At 42.4% G+C, this 19,726-nt stretch overlaps 2 protein-coding genes across 7 annotated transcripts in view; one reads left to right on the top strand and one right to left on the bottom strand.

Moving 5' to 3' along the window:
* The first annotated feature begins 1,103 nt into the window (after positions 1-1,103).
* parp2 (poly(ADP-ribose) polymerase 2) lies at positions 1,104-15,447 on the top strand. Its single transcript, XM_087138412.1, has 16 exons — positions 1,104-1,275; positions 2,890-3,151; positions 3,582-3,788; positions 4,915-5,103; positions 5,514-5,638; positions 6,157-6,253; positions 6,753-6,931; positions 8,390-8,464; positions 9,290-9,513; positions 9,863-9,926; positions 10,453-10,587; positions 10,747-10,871; positions 11,422-11,521; positions 11,759-11,857; positions 12,265-12,389; positions 13,326-15,447. Exons 2-16 carry the CDS (start codon positions 2,902-2,904, stop codon positions 13,477-13,479), a joined length of 2,148 nt encoding a protein of 715 aa, XP_086994538.1. The 5' UTR covers positions 1,104-1,275; positions 2,890-2,901; the 3' UTR covers positions 13,480-15,447.
* Positions 15,301-19,726, bottom strand: part of LOC110986642 (mitochondrial ribosome-associated GTPase 2-like) — a 15,900-nt gene continuing 11,474 nt past the window's right edge. For 5 of the 6 annotated variants that reach the window (XM_087138414.1, XM_087138413.1, XM_022248667.2 and 2 more), the window contains exons 4-8: positions 19,417-19,532; positions 17,972-18,040; positions 17,322-17,471; positions 17,049-17,187; positions 15,301-16,455 (exon numbers count right to left, since the gene is read on the bottom strand). In XM_087138414.1, the coding sequence (XP_086994540.1) occupies positions 16,049-16,455; positions 17,049-17,187; positions 17,322-17,471; positions 17,972-18,040; positions 19,417-19,532 (881 nt within the window). In that variant the 3' untranslated portion in view covers positions 15,301-16,048. The remainder of the gene's footprint in view (positions 16,456-17,048; positions 17,188-17,321; positions 17,472-17,971; positions 18,041-19,416; positions 19,533-19,726) is intronic. The other variant, XM_087138415.1, reaches the window with a different exon arrangement.

Raw genomic sequence — 19,726 nt, 5'->3', positions numbered from 1 at the left:
AAGTCACAAGACTTGTGGGTCGAGTTCGGGCGGCTTGTTCTTGACACGGGGTTTCTTGTTCTCGCGCTCGAACGGCGGGAACACGACTCAAGAACACTGTTCTCGGAACAGTATCACACACCACCCCCTCGTCAGGGTTTTACAGGAACACATGAAAAAACTCGTGAGATTTTGAATTTTGAACAGCTGCAAAAAGTAGAGAGATGGCTTCCAAAGCCATAGACAATGGGAAGTTTTGCAAAATTAGCATTAATTATTTTCTGTAACACAGAAATGAATATTCCTGTTTATATAGAAAAGAATTCAGCCCATCCAAACATTAACTCTCGAATAACGTAGCCTACATGGACGCCGCCATGTTGCATGTTGCTTGTCACTAACTACCAGCGATAACCGGTTGTTTGTTCCCGGCGTTCGAGCGGCCGACCCACGAACAACAAATCGAGCTGTTCGTGAACATACGAGAACAAGCCGCCCGAACTCAACCGTGGAATGCGTACGTGTACAGGTGGAGGGGTTGGAGCTACTGTCCACGCCATGCGTAGAAGGGGAGGGGTCTAAAAAGTCGGCATTTCGTGGCATTTCGTACTTCATGGACGGCCCCTTACTGTTAAACCACAGAGAACCGCGCGCACTGAGCACAAAGACAAACTGCATAAAGTTTGCCCACGTTCGTTCGTTAGCTGTAGCGGGACGGGGACCAGTCCAGGGCATGTATGCCGCGCCGCAGGGACGTAGCCATAGGAGTGGGGGGAGGGGGCTGGGGGAACGTCCCCCCCCCATTCCCGGTACCCCACAGGTGTCCCCCACTAAAAACAAAACAAACGTTTACCCACCTCCACCCCCCAAATAACCCCACACCACTGAAAGCTGGTGTTCCCTCTGCCCCCTCCCCTTAGTAAAATCCTAGCTACACCACTGCGTGCAGGCACTCCTCCTCATTACGTAAGTATCCAAAATTTTGGGAAACAAAAATACAGCATGTAAATGCCTACTGTACAGGGACGAGATTGACAGAATGATGATTGCAAGCAGCACGAGGCATTCCCACACGTCAGTTTGGACAGGCAACCAGTTTACCCCTACCGTCACGAACTTGTTCTGGCTTGACTATCGCGCGCGGGTTTTGCAAGTTCAACGCCCCCGTGTTGTATTGTAATGATGGGTACGTAGGCTATTTCTTCGGTGCAAATGCTGTAGCAACAAATATCTACTCGCCAGTATATGTTTATTTCGGCTAATAACTTGTCTAGATTTTCTGCACAGTTGTAAAAGGTAAGTCGCTGCATGGAGGTAGAATCGCTGGAGGCTAGGACTCAACATAAATGCATGATGTAGAATTTCTAGAAATATTTCTCTGGAGCTGGGCGAAATTCACTGCATCATCATCATGCATGCACCGCCGACTTTTACCGGGCGTGATGATATTACTAGGCCTACTTGTGTAGTACTTGTAGTACTCGTAGTTAGGATCCTTAGAGGATGTTTCAGGAAGAAACCAACCGAGTACCAACAAGTATTAGTTAGTAGGCCTATAAGTAGCCCCACTAGTGTGGCACGGACTTTCACTCCCGTTCCATCCTTAGCCACACATCCGTATGCGCAATTTCGTGTCTGCGTACTGAACATTTTTGGCGCACCCACTTATCATCGTGGGCACAATTTCTTTTGCACACGAACATGATTCTTGACTTTTCCGCTCTCTAAAAACTATTTATTGAATGATTTCACTCTCGTTATTGAGGTATTTTTCAGTCTTTTTGCCTTTATCCATTCAGTGTAACGGGCTCACTCTCACAGTCGCCATCTTTAAAATAAGGTCGTTGAACATTACGTCACTTGATCCCTCATCGTCTCGACCGCTCTTCCATGTCAAGACATATCCATCTAAACTGCTGCCAAAGTTTTGGAAGAGCCCATTGGTACATGTAGTATCTTATCACTCAGTCCGTTTATTACATATGTCTTTGAATGTCTTTCCAATGTATGGCGCCTTGAAAAACCCGGCCTGTACTATAGTATTAAATGCTGACCATGGGCGGTGCCATTTTGAAAAATGAAGGCAGCGCTTCGAGCGTCGGAAGTCAAGGTACCCGCCAGGTGCCGTAGATGCGTAATTCATGTATCACAGTATTGCTTAGCATAAGTTGCGCGCGCACTTTGCTAGTGTACAGTACGCCCATACAGAACATGCATATTAATGTTATTCAAATTCAATTTCACCAGTTCCTTTTTCATCTGTTGCGCAAGGTATGACAAGGTACCAGTTTTGTATGGTACAACATAGACAGAGAGCCTGCCAGGTGCCTTTGAAATCCGACGCACGAAGCGCTGCCTTTGTTTTTCAAAATGGCGCCGCCCATGGTCAGCATTTAATAGTACAGGCCGGGTTTTTTCAAGGCACCATACATCAGAAAATATACGATTCTGGAAAGCTTTAGGGTGCTCGTATGAAAGTCCAAACTCTGAGAAATACGCCGTTGTAAGTAAAATTGTCAAGTCATTCTCATTTCGGAAGATATTAGGATTCAAAGTTTGTGACAATCAAGTAGGGCTGTGGTGGCGACAGATAAGAGACAGATTGTAAAAGAGAGTCACTACAGCCTATCCCCGTGGGGCCATCCCCGACCGTACTAGTACCCTACTAGGCTAGTACCAGTACGAGTCGTAATGAAAGGAAGACAACGTCCAACCTGGGCTAGTCCCCTAACTAACGTGGTGCACATCACTCACACAGCCTTGCCAAACATCTGTCTTGAGTCTTAAAACTCATTTGTTTATCATTTTGTCTTGTTAACTTCCCTACTCGGATGATGTCATTTGACATCTTCCTATTTTTTTCTTTTTTAAACATCAACTATATTGTTTCTTGAACAATATTTCTGTCAGATATCAATCATCATGGCAGCAAATGGCGGGGAGGAGGGTATTACTGGTTGGCAGTGGGAGGGCGACAAACAGGTCTGGACGGCCTTCTCTGCCGAGCACAACCATGCAATCAATGACGCCCATCACAACGGGAAGACCAGCATCAAGCTGACGGCCAACAACTGTCAGATTGAAGTGAAACTGAGCGACATGGTGCAGCGCAACTGTAAAACTGGATGGGAGCGTAGAATAAGATGTGCCCTGCAGGATGAGACTGGCGATTGTAAGAATTTTTCTGTCAGACAGTTGCTTTTTTTCCTTTAACTTATAAACCCCTACCATTTCAATGCTCATGACTGATTTTGCTTGCATTTCAGGAATATGTAATTACTTTCTTTGTGTCAAATATGAATGATTTGGAAAGGCAGAGAGAGTTTCTCTTTTTATAGGGAATTGAGAAAGAATAGACTTCAATTATCCTGGATCCTTAAAATCCAAGAGTTTTTTTTCAGTATTGGGACTGTAGAGCACAGTGATTACAATCTTGTGTCGAGCTTGATACTCCTCAAAATTTGAGATAAAGAATGTGCTGCCTAGTTCCCTTTCACGGGAAGAGTTTTTGGGGATCTGGAGAAGTGTAAGGGTAAAAACACCAATTCTGAGTGATTTGTTTGCCTGAAACACAGGAATTTCTAACACTTTGCTGCCCGTAGATTTTGTTTGGGAGTGGCAGGACGATAAGAAAAGGTGGAATGCCTACGGCCTGTCTGCTTGCACTGAGATCGAGGCCGCCCACAAAGGGTCATGTGACAGCGTCGACTTGGTTGTTGCCCATCGAGCGTACCAGGTTGACTTGCAAGCTATGGAACAGGTCAACCAGACGACGAAAGTGAAGCGTAAGATCCGTCGACTTCAAATAGGTATGGCCCCCTGGATGCAAGCCACTCTGCCGCACAATTTTACCTGTGTGCTTGGATAACAACCTTCTTTCATGTGTCATAAACTTTACTGTAGGATTTTATATGGCATATGCCATGGTCACACCTGTGTCGTGTCCAATCCATGTAATCATGCTGACCTAGCTAATTTCATGTTTTTCTCCTTTCCTGAAATCTTGGAAGGCTTGCCTACCTTGCGCCTTTCAACCACAATATTGATGCGTACTCGCTGCTACCCCCATGTGGGCTGGGTCTTATGAATTAGTAAGAGGGACCTATTTGTACTTGTGTGCATACCTGCATACTGAGTGAACTGATTAGTTGCTGTACGTGCAAGAACAGTTGAGGATGTTTTGCATCTACCCACAAATATCACATCAGAACTTGTCTAGGGGTGTGGCCAGGTGAATAGGGTCTGTGTTATTAACTCCTAAACAATGTTGTAGAGATTTGAGTCCAGCAGCCAGCTCTATATTGTAGCAATGACCTTGTGACCTTGATTGGTAACTTGACTCCCACTTTGCATTTCTCCACCCATGGGTATGAATGGGTACCTGTCAGGGAAGCAAGGGTGGTTGCTTGATTAGCTACATGTAGTTGTACCTGAAATGGAAGCATCAAGCTGTAGTCTCCAAAGGGAGCTGAGATGGATCAAAGAATGCTCTATGCCTGACAGACAGGGGTAATAGTAATGACGAGGCACCTCGGGCACTGATCTTGGTGGATGTGTGCACATTTTAATTATCCATTCTTATTTTCATGAGAGCAATGGCATGCCTGAATTAGTTGAGCCTCAGATATGGAAAGAGACTGGGTGCCTGACCAGGGCTGCATTTTATGTCCTTGTTGCAGCTTTCAACCAAACAAAACAGGATATTCATTTTATTGGGAATAAGATTAACATGGAGAAAGCATTGGAACCGCCAACTCAAGTCAGTTCGGTTCCGGAACCAAAATAAGCAACTCTATGGAGTCACCAAACTTCTGTACGTCCCCAAGGGCAATGGGATTCCACAATACAGTGTAATTAACATGACACTAACATTTCAGGGCTGTTCTTTGGTAATGATCGGCCTGTATATGTGTATTTTATCGCCATCTGTCATAGATTACAAAGTGCCACCAGCACAGCAGTCCACCAAAGCCCAGCCAGTGAAGAGGGCCCACTCTAGCACAACAAGCAAGGCATCAACCAGCAGAGCCAATGTGAAGGCGGAGCCTATGGAAGTAGAGGAGGAGGAGGAGGTTAGACCTGCCAAGTCGGCCAGGAAGACAAAGAGTCAGGGACCAGGCGAAGGTACTAGTATAAACAAACAACCTGTTTAACCGTCACCGTACCAGTCAAGGTTTGGGTCACTGGCATCCAACCGTCGATTTTCCCTGGTAATTAGGATGTATTTAGTGTACAGGGGACCAGGGAAAATTGATCGGCAGTCAACAAAATTTGTGGATCACTTGAACTTGCCTTTTTCTGAAGGCTCTTTACCCTCTTATGCTCTTAAGCAAGACACTTTACTGCAATAACTCCTCCCAATTAGAAGTTTAAACTGGTACCTGTGAGGGTAGAAAATGAAATGAATCTAAAAATGTGATTGCATGACCTGATGGTCAGTTTTGTCATTGTAGAGAACACATTTTGCAATATTTGTAAAAACGTAGCGCAAGCGTAACTGATGTTTATTTCTTTTGGGGTTTTTGCCTGTGCAGCCGTCAAAACTGTCCGCCTGGCCGCCAGCCACAAGGCACCCGTGGACAGCGAGTGCCACCAGATGCAAGGGAAGGCACACGTGTACATCGAAGGAGACGACATCTACGATGCGATGCTTAATCAGGTATGCTCAGTTCTTGTCCTGAGGCCCCCTTAGCCAATTTCAGTACTGAGGCACAAATCAGCTGGAACTCAGTCACAAGCATCCGGTACACCTTACATGATGGATTGGCTGGCATTCTGCCTTTGCCTAGAAAACACTTTCTTTGCTTCTCCTTTAATAGCATCACCTTGACAACCGACCTCATTAATGGGTCGGCCAAATGGAAATTGAAAGCAAAGCTAACTTTTCATTCATGGAACTTGAGAGTACCAACAAGAAACAATGAAATTTCCTGACTCCTTTGTATCTGTCAATTCTGAACAATTTCAGTTTGTGATAAAACTGGTTCTTCATGCCAGATTTTGGAAAAAAAATTGAAAGGGAGGCGTGAACCCACGATACCAACTGCTGTTCTTTTATGGTCGTTTGGTGGTCATGCTCAAACATGTCACGTGCCTCAGCTTTAAAAGAGTTAAAAGCTTGGCATTCCTTTGCTTTGTTTCTAATTCCGCGCTGATATTTTTCCCCTTGTCTTACAGACTAACCTGCAAAATAACAACAACAAATACTACGTCATTCAACTACTGGAGGATAACGTCAAGAAAATGTACCATGTTTGGTTCCGTTGGGGACGAGGTAGAATGTTGACATATTTATTCTCTCTCAGTGAGCTTCCTGACTTAGCTAAGCTCCAAACACTCTGCATTAAACTCAGGATACATTCTTTGGACTTGAGGCATTAGCTTGGAAGAAAGTGGATACGCTGGACATCGTTTAAACGTCAAGAAACTTTGAAAATACCGTTGCTCTTATTTAAGAATCACCAACTGTTGCATGTTAGTGAAATAAAAATCTGCCCAGGATAAGATCAAGTTTATAACAGTTTCGAAGAATTAAGAAGTTTAAGTTATTCCAGTGCAGTATCACAGTCTTAAATACTTGCCAAACATTGTTCTAAATTGCTCATGATTGGAGGCTGTATTGAGATGGCACGTAGTTGATTTTTAGAGACGTCAAGTTGCATTCCAGCTAAAATGCCCAGGGTGTTAGGGGTTGAGATTGAATATGGAGTACCGTGTTGAAAAAATTTGATCGGAAAGTCAAGGTGTTTGAACCGTATTCTGCTTCTTCACAGTCGGGAAGGCAGGCCAAAACAATCTCGTCGCTTGTGGCCACGACCTCACAGAAGCCAAGAGCCTATTTGAGAAGAAGTTCTACGACAAGACGAGGAATGAGTGGTCACTGCGAGACGGCTTTCAGAAAGTTGCTGGGAAATATGACATGCTGAAGATGGACTACTCGGTGGATGATAAGGTAAAAAGAAAGATGGTGTTGCAGTGTAATGGCCACTATTGTACCAGCAAGAATGAATCCAGTACATTGCAAGAAATGACCACTATTGCACTACCAAGAATGAATCCAGTACATTGCAAGAAATGACCACTATTGCACCACCAAGAATGAATCCAGTACATTGCAAGAAATGACCACTATTGCACTACCAAGAATGAATCCAGTACATTGCAAGAAATGACCACTATTGCACCACCAAGAATGAATCCAGTACATTGCAAGAAATGACCACTATTGCACTACCAAGAATGAATCCAGTACATTGCAAGAAATGACCACTATTGCACTACCAAGAATGAATCCAGTACATTGCAAGAAATGACCACTATTGCACTACCAAGAATGAATCCAGTACATTGCAAGAAATGACCACTATTGCACTACCAAGAATGAATCCAGTACATTGCAAGAAATGACCACTATTGCACTACCAAGAATGAATCCAGTACATTGCAAGAAATGACCACTATTGCACTACCAAGAATGAATCCAGTACATTGCAAGAAATGACCACTATTGCACTACCAAGAATGAATCCAGTACATTGCAAGAAATGACCACTATTGCACTACCAAGAATGAATCCAGTACATTGCAAGAAATGACCACTATTGCACCACCAAGAATGAATCCAGTACATTGCAAGAAATGACCACTATTGCACTACCAAGAATGAATCCAGTACATTGCAAGAAATGACCACTATTGCACTACCAAGAATGAATCCAGTACATTGCAAGAAATGACCACTATTGCACTACCAAGAATGAATCCAGTACATTGCAAGAAATGACCACTATTGCACTACCAAGAATGAATCCAGTACATTGCAAGAAATGACCACTATTGCACTACCAAGAATGAATCCAGTACATTGCAAGAAATGACCACTATTGCACTACCAAGAATGAATCCAGTACATTGCAAGAAATGACCACTATTGCACTACCAAGAATGAATCCAGTACATTGCAAGAAATGACCACTATTGCACCACCAAGAATGAATCCAGTACATTGCAAGAAATGACCACTATTGCACTACCAAGAATGAATCCAGTACATTGCAAGAAATGACTACTATTGCACCACCAAGAATGAATCCAGTAAGAAAGTGTGCTCTAGGGTACAGATATCTACTAGTAAGAATCAACAATGTAAGCCCCTTACCTCTTGTAGATTGGGTAGAATAGAAGTCCTTAATAATAGTTACTGAATTACCATATTTCCAGCATATTTGTTTGCAGGTGGTACGGATATATCACGACCACTGTGAAATTGAATATTTGATTTTCGACTTCTGTAGAAAATGAAGCTCGGTGGTTTCATTTGTGCATTAACAAGCCAAGAGTTTCATTGTTTCATTTCATCTTTGTAGAAACTGTTTACAAATTCAAAATGTTGGGTAACGCTACTTTGTAGGGAAAGGGAGACGAACCTGACGCTGGCAAGGTGAAGAAGGAGCAGGTGGCTTCCAAACTGGACAAGAAGGTTCAAGTAAGTGACGGCTGTAGCAAACACTCATACAATCAGAAATTTCAGAGGTGCTTGGAGGCACTTCTTTGGCCCCAACATTCTTAGACATTTTGCTGTCTCTACTCTCCAAAATCCAAAACTAACATGGAAAATCTGTGGCATGTTCGTTGTACTTGCTGCTTGCACTTGCAAGTAGCAATGAGCTCCGTGCTGGGGAATAGTGGCTAGGCTCTGCCTGCCTCGGTCCTGCAAAATCTTTCCAGACCTCCCAATGAATCTGTGGAGAATTTGGAAAGGTAAGGCTGGGATAAAGACAAGCAGTTTGGTTGATGGTGGTTTATTGCATCTCAGAATGCTTTTGCATGTTCCACTGGCAATGCCAACTGTGCTAATTGGGAATGCACTCTGGTCTCTCTGGAAATGGCTGGAAAACATTGAACATTCCCATATGCAATTCACGCCTGTACACCTGACCATCTGACCAATTAGCCTAAAACTACGCCAAAAAGAGTCGGGCCACTGCCAGCATTTCATGCTTGTCCATACTGGACAGTGTATGTCGTCAAGTTCCTAACGTGGCCCCTCACAAATCCAGTCACATGTCCCTACCCTAGACCAGTCACAAATAGCTGTGTGAACAATAACAAAAGAATGCTTTTGTCTCACTTTGTTTGAATAGCTTGTGACTTGGTTTAAGACTGAAAGACTCGTGACGGACTTGTAGGGACTTGTGATGGACCAACTACAACAGTGCTGCTGGCTCTGCAAACTCAATTCTGTTCAAGCAAGTGTCCGTCAATCGTTTCTCTCATTGCTTTATCTTCTCTGTCCTTGTCCCCGTGCTAGGATCTGGTCCAGCTGATCTGCAACATCCAAGCCATGGAAGACATGGTGGTAGAGATGAAGTACGATGCTCAGAAGGCGCCCCTGGGCAAACTCACACAAGACCAGATCAAGGCGGGCTACACGGCGCTCAAGAAGATCGAGCAGTGCATCAACAGCAAGACAGTGGGAGATAAACTCATCAAGGCCTGCGACGAGTTCTACACGAGAATACCTCACAACTTTGGGTAATTGAAATGAGCGCCCCCCTCTGTTAACTGGAATGAATAAATGTACAAAAGTCTTTTTTTTTTTGCCAAGCCAACTCAAAGGAGGTAAAAAAAAGCAGTATTTTAACAAATGTCTCAGGATGATTTTTCTGAGAAGAGCGAAAATCAGACTTTCACGATCTGACTTGAGCGGGGAATTTTATTAAGAATAACAAAAGAAATCAAATAATCCAAGCAATTTTATCCAAGGTAAGTGAAAATCTTACTTACACGAATCTGACTTGTCCGAGGTTTAGTGTACTTCTTTTTCACTGCTTTTTACTTTGTCGTGTATCTGGACGTTTCATTTTCAAAAGTTTCTTTGCAGGATGCGGCGTCCACCGGTCATCAAAACAAAAGAGGAGCTGAAAGCTAAGATAGCATTGCTAGAGGTGAGATCCTGTGTGTGAGATGCTTTGTGTGTGATGTCACATGATGTCACATGAAGGAATTACAATATAGGCTATTACCAGTCTGATGGAAACGTTCCTTGTGGAGCTTAATTTGTAAAAGTGTCAGACTAAATTTCCACCATGAGCGTGACACGGCAGAAAAAAAGTATAGTAATGTCAGGGCTGAGATTTAACAGGTTTTTCCCAATTTCAGGATTTTTTAAAACGATATCTTTCAAAATCCAGAAAATTCTGAAGTTACCATTGAAGTTTTGTAGTTGCAAAAGTTAAAAAGAAGCACAAAAAATGGGTATTTTAAGGAGTATCTTTAAAGCAAACATACATGTATACCATAGACGCTAGGCAGCCTGTGGGGCCATCAAACCTGTGGTAATTGTTTCTTAGATTTTTCGTTTTCCTCAGATCTCAACCCTTTTATTCTGTCAAGGTGAGGTCGAGGATGTACCGCTTATATTTGCAGGTGAAACTAATTGATCTCTCTCTGTGTCTTGGTTTTTCATCTCAGGCTCTTGGTGATATTCAGGTTGCCATGACAATTTTGCAAGACATCGGGGATGTTACAGAGAATCCCATCGATAGACAATACCACTCACTGAAATGTGAACTCAAACCGCTGGAGAAGTCACATCCCGATTTCAAGGTGATCCCGCAGATTGGACACATCTCTCAATGGAAATCAAATTCCTATTTGATTTAAAGACTTCACGTACATGCACTGTTCAAATGCAGGACCAAATTTATTTGATGCTGAGAAGATAAAAGTGCTAAAACAGTTGACATTGTTACTCGCTGTACTCAGATGATAGAACGCTACGTTCAGCAGACCCACGCCAAAACACACAACCAGTACAAGATGACAGTCCAGGATGTCTATGACTTGGAGAAGGAAGGCGAAGCTGAAAGCTTCAACGATGTTGGAAACAAGTAGGTTTCTCTTCCTTTGAAATATTTTTTTATGTAATACTTTCAAGCAGAAACTTAAATGTTATCTTATGCAATAGATTTCATGTGTCCTAGTCTCCAGGGTCCTAGTTTGATGTGTGATTAAGTTTATGTAACCCCCTCCTGTAGCCGTTGTATTCATCTTTATTTTTATTTGCTGCTCATTTTGTAATGTTTTCCCCGTTTGTATTTTGTTGTTTTGTTTGCATTGTTTGTTTGTTTCTTGTAACGGCAGGCCTGTCACAAGCTTTGCTTTTAAGGTATTCCCACCTCCAGTTGTCTCTTTATTTCATACATTGTTAGTACCTGTATTTTGCCATCAGAAGGAAATGAATGTAATTGAATTGAATTAAATTGATCCCAGCATTTCCTAGCTTGATTTCCAAGTGTTACTGCCCCAATGACAGTAGCCACATATACTATTAGCCTGTGTTATGTGTATTCTGCCTTAGCAGTTCCAGAGTGAAATATCATCGGTCCTTGTCTCCCGTTGTGTCCAAGGCTTTAAAGATTTTTTTTGTTTTGCTTTCAGCGTGTTACTTTGGCACGGATCTCGTCTGACGAACTGGGCCGGTATCCTGGGACAGGGGCTGCGTATTGCTCCCCCTGAAGCACCGGTTACCGGCTACATGGTATGTCCGGCCATATGGAAACTTTGAAATCAGTTGAATTGAAATTTGATGTCCAGTTTTGACGTAATCTTGGTAATAGCAGTCAAAGGCTGCAGGTCTGTTTGAAGTTGTATGCTAATATAAATTTGCATATTCATGAGCAAGGCAGTGAATTCACTACAGGCAGTTTTAAATATCCCCAACCCTACATAGAGTGAGCCAGCCACTGATTTTAACATCTCGTATGTCATCTCCTAGTTTGGCAAGGGAGTTTACTTTGCCGACATGTCCTCCAAGTCAGCTAACTACTGCTTTGCTACCAGGTCCAAGAGTGACGGCTTACTGCTCCTGTGTAAGGTGAGCAAGGGGTCAAATCAGTCCTGCACCCCCCCCCAGCATGGTCTTGCCACATGGTGCTGTGTAATCCTAACCCCGGGTTACCCCGGGTTATCATGAAACATTCGACTATTCTGATGTTGTGATTTGACCCATAAATTGATCTTTTCAACACGGGATGAACCCTTGACAACTGCTACTGTTTACATCATGGCTTAGACCTTGGCACCACATTCACAGCCGAGATCATTTTAGGTTCACCATGTGCTAATATACAGGTAGCTTCACTTTGTCTTCGTTTTGGATGACAGTAACCGTGAATGGGCAGTACAGCATTGTAGTGCTGCAAAAAAGTGAAGTAGTCAATTATTTTGGAACATTGGGTCAACTATTAGAAGTTCTTTCTGTCCACTTTATTTCGCCTCCAGGTTGCTCTTGGAAATTGCAACGATCTTCTGGCTGCTGACTATGCCGCTGATAAGCTCCCTCGTGGTAAGCACAGCGTCAAAGGTTTAGGCAAGATTGCACCAGACGCAAACTCCAACTTCACCATGTGAGTCACATCCATTACTTCAAAAATCATCTTTTCTGGTGAATTTGGGTAATCATGTCTTTGAGACATACGTGCCCCGCTTGACTACAGTGCTGCAGAGTCAATTCAATTGCACTTGGAAGTCTTAACGCCCTGAACCAGGTGTGAATTCAGGGATCAAGTGTCTAAGAACAATACGACATAAACAGACAAATTGATGATTGAGGTATGAAGGCCCAGCATTAGTAACTCTTTCATTATGATGGGTTGAGTGGATTTTTTTAACCATGGTATTAACGCACAGGTGATTTGACTGTGTTTCTGTTCATGGTATTGGATCTCACAACTATGGCATATCTGGCTTTCTATCGATACTGACATGTTTTTATGCCAAGTTTTGACGTAACACCAACGTATGTAGTCACACTACATTCTCGGTGTGGTCCGAGGGAGTTGCAAAAACTCACAAGCTTGCTCAGGCGGGATTCCAACCCATGATGTTCTTTACGCCAGTGCAGATGCAATAACCACTCATTCACTAAGTTTTCTGGGATCAAATGGCTGGCTGCAATCCGATACAGCAGCGGGTATTGCAAGAAGTCAGTGGCCTTAATTCAGCTTTGCATCAGGGATGTCGATTATATACCCGTTTGCCTTTACATTAACTTGTAAATTTGCATATGCTGACATGATTGCCTCATCCAAGTTGCCTCAAGAAACTTCTCGAAACCAATTACATGGAGATGCAGAGCACAGAGATTTATTTACCTAGCAGGTTTTTTAATGCTAGCCAAGATGTTACACGCTGTACATCTATTCTCGCCGGTTCTCTGAATGTTTTAGTCGTGTTTGCTCACGACTAAAATTTGTTCTTCGAAAGTGGGGCCATGTCTTAACCTCAGTTTTTGACAGTTATTGATGTTTAGTCATGTAGTATTTTTCTTGCTCAACTTTCAGGGCGGATGGGACCGTGGTTCCATTGGGAAAAGGAACAGACACGGGCGTGGTCAACCCCAACGGTTACACCCTCAACTACAACGAGTTTGTTGTCTACAATACCAACCAGATTTGCATGCGTTACCTGGTCCACATCAAGTTCAACTTTAAATGAGAGCGGCTGGTTTTCATGCTGTACTTGGGGGTTTTCGGTCGAGATACAAGTTTGGTTGGGAACGTTGAGACCCTGCAGTTCAAGTTTTGTACAGGCTCGCATCTCTTCCAAAAAAAATTAGCTTTGGGTCGACATTCTACTCCTGTTACTGTAGAGATCTTGCCCTAATACATGTATACGAGGGCATGAATTCAACTTCAATACACGAGTAGACTTTGTGTACTTTGTCTTTGGACTTCAACCTTTGGTCTGCTATGCTACTGGTCTCTTTCCATAGGATTTTCATACAGATACCATGAACATGTACACCGACTCATGAGATGAGAACATTTCCAAACAGTGGTCGTTTGTAGCCTCAACTATTAAAGTTTATTCTAAAACTCCATGTGATGGAAGTGAGGTTAAAAAATATAAAGGGAAGAAATTCAATCTTTAAAAATATGTTTAAAGAACTTCTAGGTGTGTAGAAAGTTCAGCTTTTGTTAAAGAGTATTTCTGGTGCAGTCGAGAAAGGCATTGCAATATCTAACCTGCTGCGCAAGGTATAAAACTTGTTTTTGGCAGGGCGTCTGTCTCAGAGCATGGAGCTATTAAACACAAGGAGTCAGCACATACAGAGATCAAAAGATCAATGATTGCCACCGCCAGCACTGCACGTGCTGCAAGGACAAAACAAATACCGCGCCGCTTGTGGGCTACAAGGAATGCTCGGAGTTACATTTGCAAAGGATTGGTGGTACCGCGCATACGTGTCCGTAACACTTTCCCACGTGTTCAACATGGCCACCTTGAGACGGAAACCATCGTCTTCAAAAACTTAAATTTCGATAATTTTAGTGATTGTTCTGATATTCCAACGACTATAAAAGTCTGGTTACATGTACATGTACGTCTTTACATTCCCAAAACATCTCTCTTAATAGTAAACAGAATTACTAACTAATACAACTGAAAACTGAGAGAATGTAGCTGGACCAGAGGAAAATAAACACACAGAAACATGGGAAGATTTGTTGTCCTTTCTGTCATTGGCCACAACTGTCTCGGTATGAAACCTCACCATGTTCTCAAATGCATCCCTGCGGCATGTTTCCACCTTCTTTCAACCATAGGAACCACTTGGATTGCGACTTATGATATAAATATCGCAGTTCATATTTTGGGTATTTGTTCTCTACCGCCAGAAATGCAAAAAGTCATAACTGACTTTAAAAATGTCCAACTTTTGCCAAATAACCACCGCTAATTTGGAATATTCGAGCGCATCTGCGGAGATCACTCGCTGACTCCTGAGGACTACTGAAGAGAACTGCGCATCTTCTTTGTGCATTTTTTCCACCATTTATTTACTCCAGTATGCCGCAGCGAAACACGGCGAGTATGTAGGTTACCAGCTACCTGGCGGTGGCGATCACTGTGTACAAAGAATGTCTTGGGTCTTCAACACTGGGGCCGGTAACCACGCCTTGCCTATGGAGCCGACCGGAGCAGTTAATCAGATTACGATGTGTGGGGACTTCGTTCGTACTCCTTGTGTTTGATAGCTCCATGCTCAGAGTTGGGCCTTTAGCAAATGCCAAATTTCCTTTATGTCATGACCATGAAAATGTATGATTTTGTTATCAACTTGTGGAGAAAATGAAACTAAATGGATATGATTGGAAGTGTTTCGACATCCTGGACAGTTCGTCATGTTGCCTTACATAATCATTTGTAATTAGGTTCTTTATAAAAAGCAAAAGAGTAATAAGTCATTTCATTGGCATTTGTAAAGTAATTGTGTACACAGAGACAAAAATCAATTGACAAGTTATGATGCAATTTTACTACTGATGGGTTTATATCAATCTTGGCAACTTCTAGTTTTACAAGAGTGAAACAAAGATTCACTTACCGCATTTTTGGAACTGAAATTGTGAGTATTCAGACATCTCCTTGATTTATTATTAAAAGTTGTGTACATATTAACCACTTCCCAGGTGGAATTTGCATATGCTGGATGAGTTCCTGGGCAATTTTCAAGATTTTCCATTTTCAAAATTCTTCAACAATTCATAACTTCATTTACTGGACGTTTACACCCACAAGAATGACTGTCTGGTGGCTACTCTAATCTGACAGGCAACCTCCATTGACGCCCCAGTATTGCAGTCAGGCCAGCCACCGAGTAAAGAGGGCCTAGAATTGTGAGGTGTCACATCATTTCCTTTGTTCCTGAATGCTGCAAACAGTGGTATACTGTTTCAAAACAATGATGTATTACCTCCACTAATACCAGCTGAAAAATGTTGGCAATTCCGAGCAGCTCAGTCCTTTATTCCAAGTACGTTTTTTGGTTACAAGGCCCAGCTCCTTTGTCCGATTTCGGTTACCCCAGCTATGTGTACAAACTCAAGGTACCTGGTACCAGGATCTCCGGAGGCAAGTGGTTACAGAAAAAGCTTAAGTTTGCCATTAGACATGGTTTTTCCTTTTCTTCTGTTGGGACATGAGTAAGTGAAAAAGTAGATAGAGATAGAGTGGGGATATAGAATCCTTTGATAACCTTGCATCAGCCTTGTCTTCTCTATCATAAAATTCGTTTGTTCTCTTCTCTGACCACCTTTGGCATCAGTTTACCCTTCATGTCCTTGTCGTACAGTTCCCTCAGATGCCCCTTCAGCTTGTCGATGTTGGTCAGGTAGTGCGCCGAGATGTCGATGACGGGCAGCTCCACATTCTCGCAAAGCAGCCTCAGGTTTTCTGCCGCCTCAGGCAGGTCAATCTTGTTGGCCACCACAGCGTGGGGTCTCTGTGACAAACCCTCCCGGTACTGCTCCAGCTCGTACTGCAGGTCCCAGAGCTGGGTCCAAGGCTCCTTGGCTGAGAGGTCCAGGACGTACAGCAGGCAGCGACAGCGCTCGATGTGTCTAAGGAAGGAGTGTCCCAGGCCTCGGTTGAGATGAGCTCCACGGATCAGCCCGGGCAAATCAGCAACTGAGGTGGATTAGAGTACACATGATAAGCTCAGGGGATTCAGTTAGATAGGTCAAATGGGCCATTTGTAAACCGTTTCATTACAAATTTGTTTTCTCACGAACTCTTAAAACGGGTTAACTAGAGTATTTTTACTTCTTTTACCCCCCACAAAGTGCTTCAGATTGTAATGATTACAACCATAAATTAGAATGCCGGTTGTATGTACGCATTCAATTCCTCTTTGACCAATAAAATATCTACAATTTGCCAAAATGGTTGCATTCCTTAGATTAAGAATGTATGTAAAATACATCACAAAATTCACTGAACGTCCAAAAGTGTGTCTCTTGACACACCTCTTACTAAATTTGTTTGAAAACGAGAGCATGACAAACAAACTTGAGTAGTGTTATTTTAACCTTTTATAGCCAGTTCATACTTCAAGCAAATGCATTAGTGAAGCAAAACTTGATCAAATTTGAACCCAAATATTTGATCTGATGTCACAATTTCACATTTGTGTTCACTTTGGGCCAAGCGCAAACTGACCTTAAAATCAAGTATGTTCTTAAACAAGAACTCAGCCGGTCATTTCTCAATTCTTTTTTTACCTGCGACTTGTTCCAGATCGCTGTACTGCACCATCCCTACATGAGGGTTAAGGGTTGTGAAGGGGTAGGCAGCCACTGCTGGTCTGGCTCGGGACAGAGCCCGCAAAAGAGTCGACTTGCCGGCGTTTGGAAACCCAATCTGGAGCAGAAATTTGTGCAACAAACTTGACTTCAGTCGATTTAAACAGAGTAAGACTGTACCACAGGCAAAGTAGGAAAACTGTCAGAGTATACAAGGTTCATTAAATTACATCACTGAAGGGAAAAACCCACCAGTCCAGCATGCGCCATCATCCGGAGCTCCAGTGTAACAAGTAACTCCTGGCCTAGCGTGCCTCGTTCAGCGATTCGGGGAGTCCTATTGAATGGTGTGGCAAAGGATCGGTTCCCCCTCCCACCTTGTCCTCCACGGGCAAGGATAAACTACAATGCAGGGGAATTTGGGAAATACACAAAAGATGTGATTTCTCTGTGAGGCTTCCAACCACAGGCAAATTTTGTAAAATGTTGCATAGTCTGCATCACGGGTGTAAGATTTAAACAATGCAAATGCACACATCTACATGTACATGTATGCAGTACCCTTACATAAGTTATTTGGCCCAGTTGTACAGCCTGTTTGATATGATAAACCTTTCAGAGAATCTATTGCAAAAATTGATTGAAAATGATATCATAATATTCAAATATTATAACAGCCAGTCTGCCATATTGGGAAGGCACTTAAAGAAGGAACTTTTTGGGGGGGGTATTTCTATCAACTTAGCAAAACTTGCTTTTGAAGATCTGAATTAAAAATATCAGGTCTTGAAAACAGTTAGTTTCCTTCCTGCAACTATAAATGTTCAATAAATATGTTCTTTGGCCTTCCCAGCCAAATGATCTCTATGAACAACACAGCAATTTGACTGTTCTCATCGTACCTGGTCTCCCTCCGAGTCTAGATCTGCAATCATCGTTTTGCCTTCTTTGATGATGGTTCCTATTGGAACCTGTAACCCAATCCAACCACTGAATGTGAATTACTGACAGAAAATTACATTGAGGGCAGCACCACCGAGCAAGGCTGCGTAAGGATTAAGGGAAGATTTATCTGAATATTGCCAAGGAGAAAGTTAAGGTGGATCGCTGTAGATAAATGTTCGAATTGTAAAGTACACTGTGCATTCTAGCACACGTACCAAGGTTTGCAAATAAGCCGATTTGTGCCAAAAAAATGCCAAAAGTGTTACTGATTACCATTTCTGTTTGCCTATAGTTTTACTGACAACACAAAGCCAAAATGGACCTGCTAAGTGTCAAACAAATGTTCCTCTTCTCGAAAACCTTTCAATCTGTGAACAAACCCAACAAAATAGTCAAATATTGGTGGAGCCGCTATTGAGTTAAATGCCTTAGAAAAATCCTGCACAAGAAACATCAACAAGAACCCAATATTTTGAATTCACAGACTGTCCATTTCCACCAGGATGCTAAATTAGGTCACATATCATGACAAAGACCTCCCTTTATTCTTTCTAATGCAAACTAAAACAAAATTATCAAAACGTGGCCTTACAACTCGGTTTGTGAAATCTGAGGCCAATTTCACAGCGCTACTTAAGCGAAAAATTTGTTCAAGCGCGAAAAAACCTTGCTTGACAAATCACATTACCAGCCAAATCTTCTTGTAATATATATTGTTTTGGAATGGTATTCACCTGTCTTTTGGTTAGCATGACAATCGCATAGAGTTTGAGCTGGTAACCTTTGTTTATTACGCAAGGTTTTGTTATGCTTAAGCAAATTCTGTGCTTAAGCAGCTCTATGAAATAAGCCTTTTGCGAGTTAAATTTGAATAAAATCTGGTGCACTGAGTTATCTGACTGCACATAAACATAAAGATTTTAATTCCCCAGACTAAAGACACTGTTGCTATACCTCGTGATTCGGGGCAAGCTTTTGCATAGCAACCACCATCTCTGGAAATGACTGGTTCCTTTGTGCCCTTCTTATCCATTGAGAACAGTGTACTGTTGCAAGGCGTTTTTTATGTAACTAAGCAAAAGCTTGCTGCGAATCACGAGGTATAGCAACAGTGGTTTTAGTAAGGAGAATTCAAGTTGTTATGTTCACCTGAATTTAAGGAACTCAGTGTACCAGATTTGGGTCAAACTTAATTTGCGACAAGCTTATTGGCCCCTGGTTGCATAAACTTGTATATGTTTACATACAGTGAATACACGTACAAGTAAGTTTTAATGACCACACGTTGCTGTTAGTGCTTCAATTTGGAAGATTGTTTTTCTGCCCACTACTACTCTGTTTTTCCTTATGGTATTTGGCTCACGAGAACAGGACATTAATGAGTAATACAATGACAACTCACTCTGATTATGGTATGGCCACCATTTCTTCCTGTCGAATTGTTCTTTCTGCCTGGTTCCCCGTGTTCTGCTCTGTAATGACGGTTCACGGGCTCCAGTGATTTTATGCGCTGATCAGCTAAAATAAGAAGTAGCAATTAAGTTAGGTCATTCTATAAATTTGGAGTCCAGTTTTCACTTTCTTTTAGCCTTCATCTGAGCTAAGTATGACGCACATGAGACACAGAACTTTACTCTTCAAATTATTAAAAATTCCAGCATTTTCCCAGATCAACATGAAATGGAGGTTTGCTCATGAATGTGAAAACATAT

This window comes from Acanthaster planci, linkage group LG06 (genome assembly GCF_054643075.1).
Source record: "Acanthaster planci isolate LZ-2023a linkage group LG06, COTS_SCS, whole genome shotgun sequence".
In the NCBI taxonomy this organism is placed as follows: domain Eukaryota; kingdom Metazoa; phylum Echinodermata; class Asteroidea; order Valvatida; family Acanthasteridae; genus Acanthaster; species Acanthaster planci.
The sequence above is the reverse complement of the archived record's forward strand: the minus strand, read 5'-3'. Positions and strand labels throughout refer to the sequence as shown.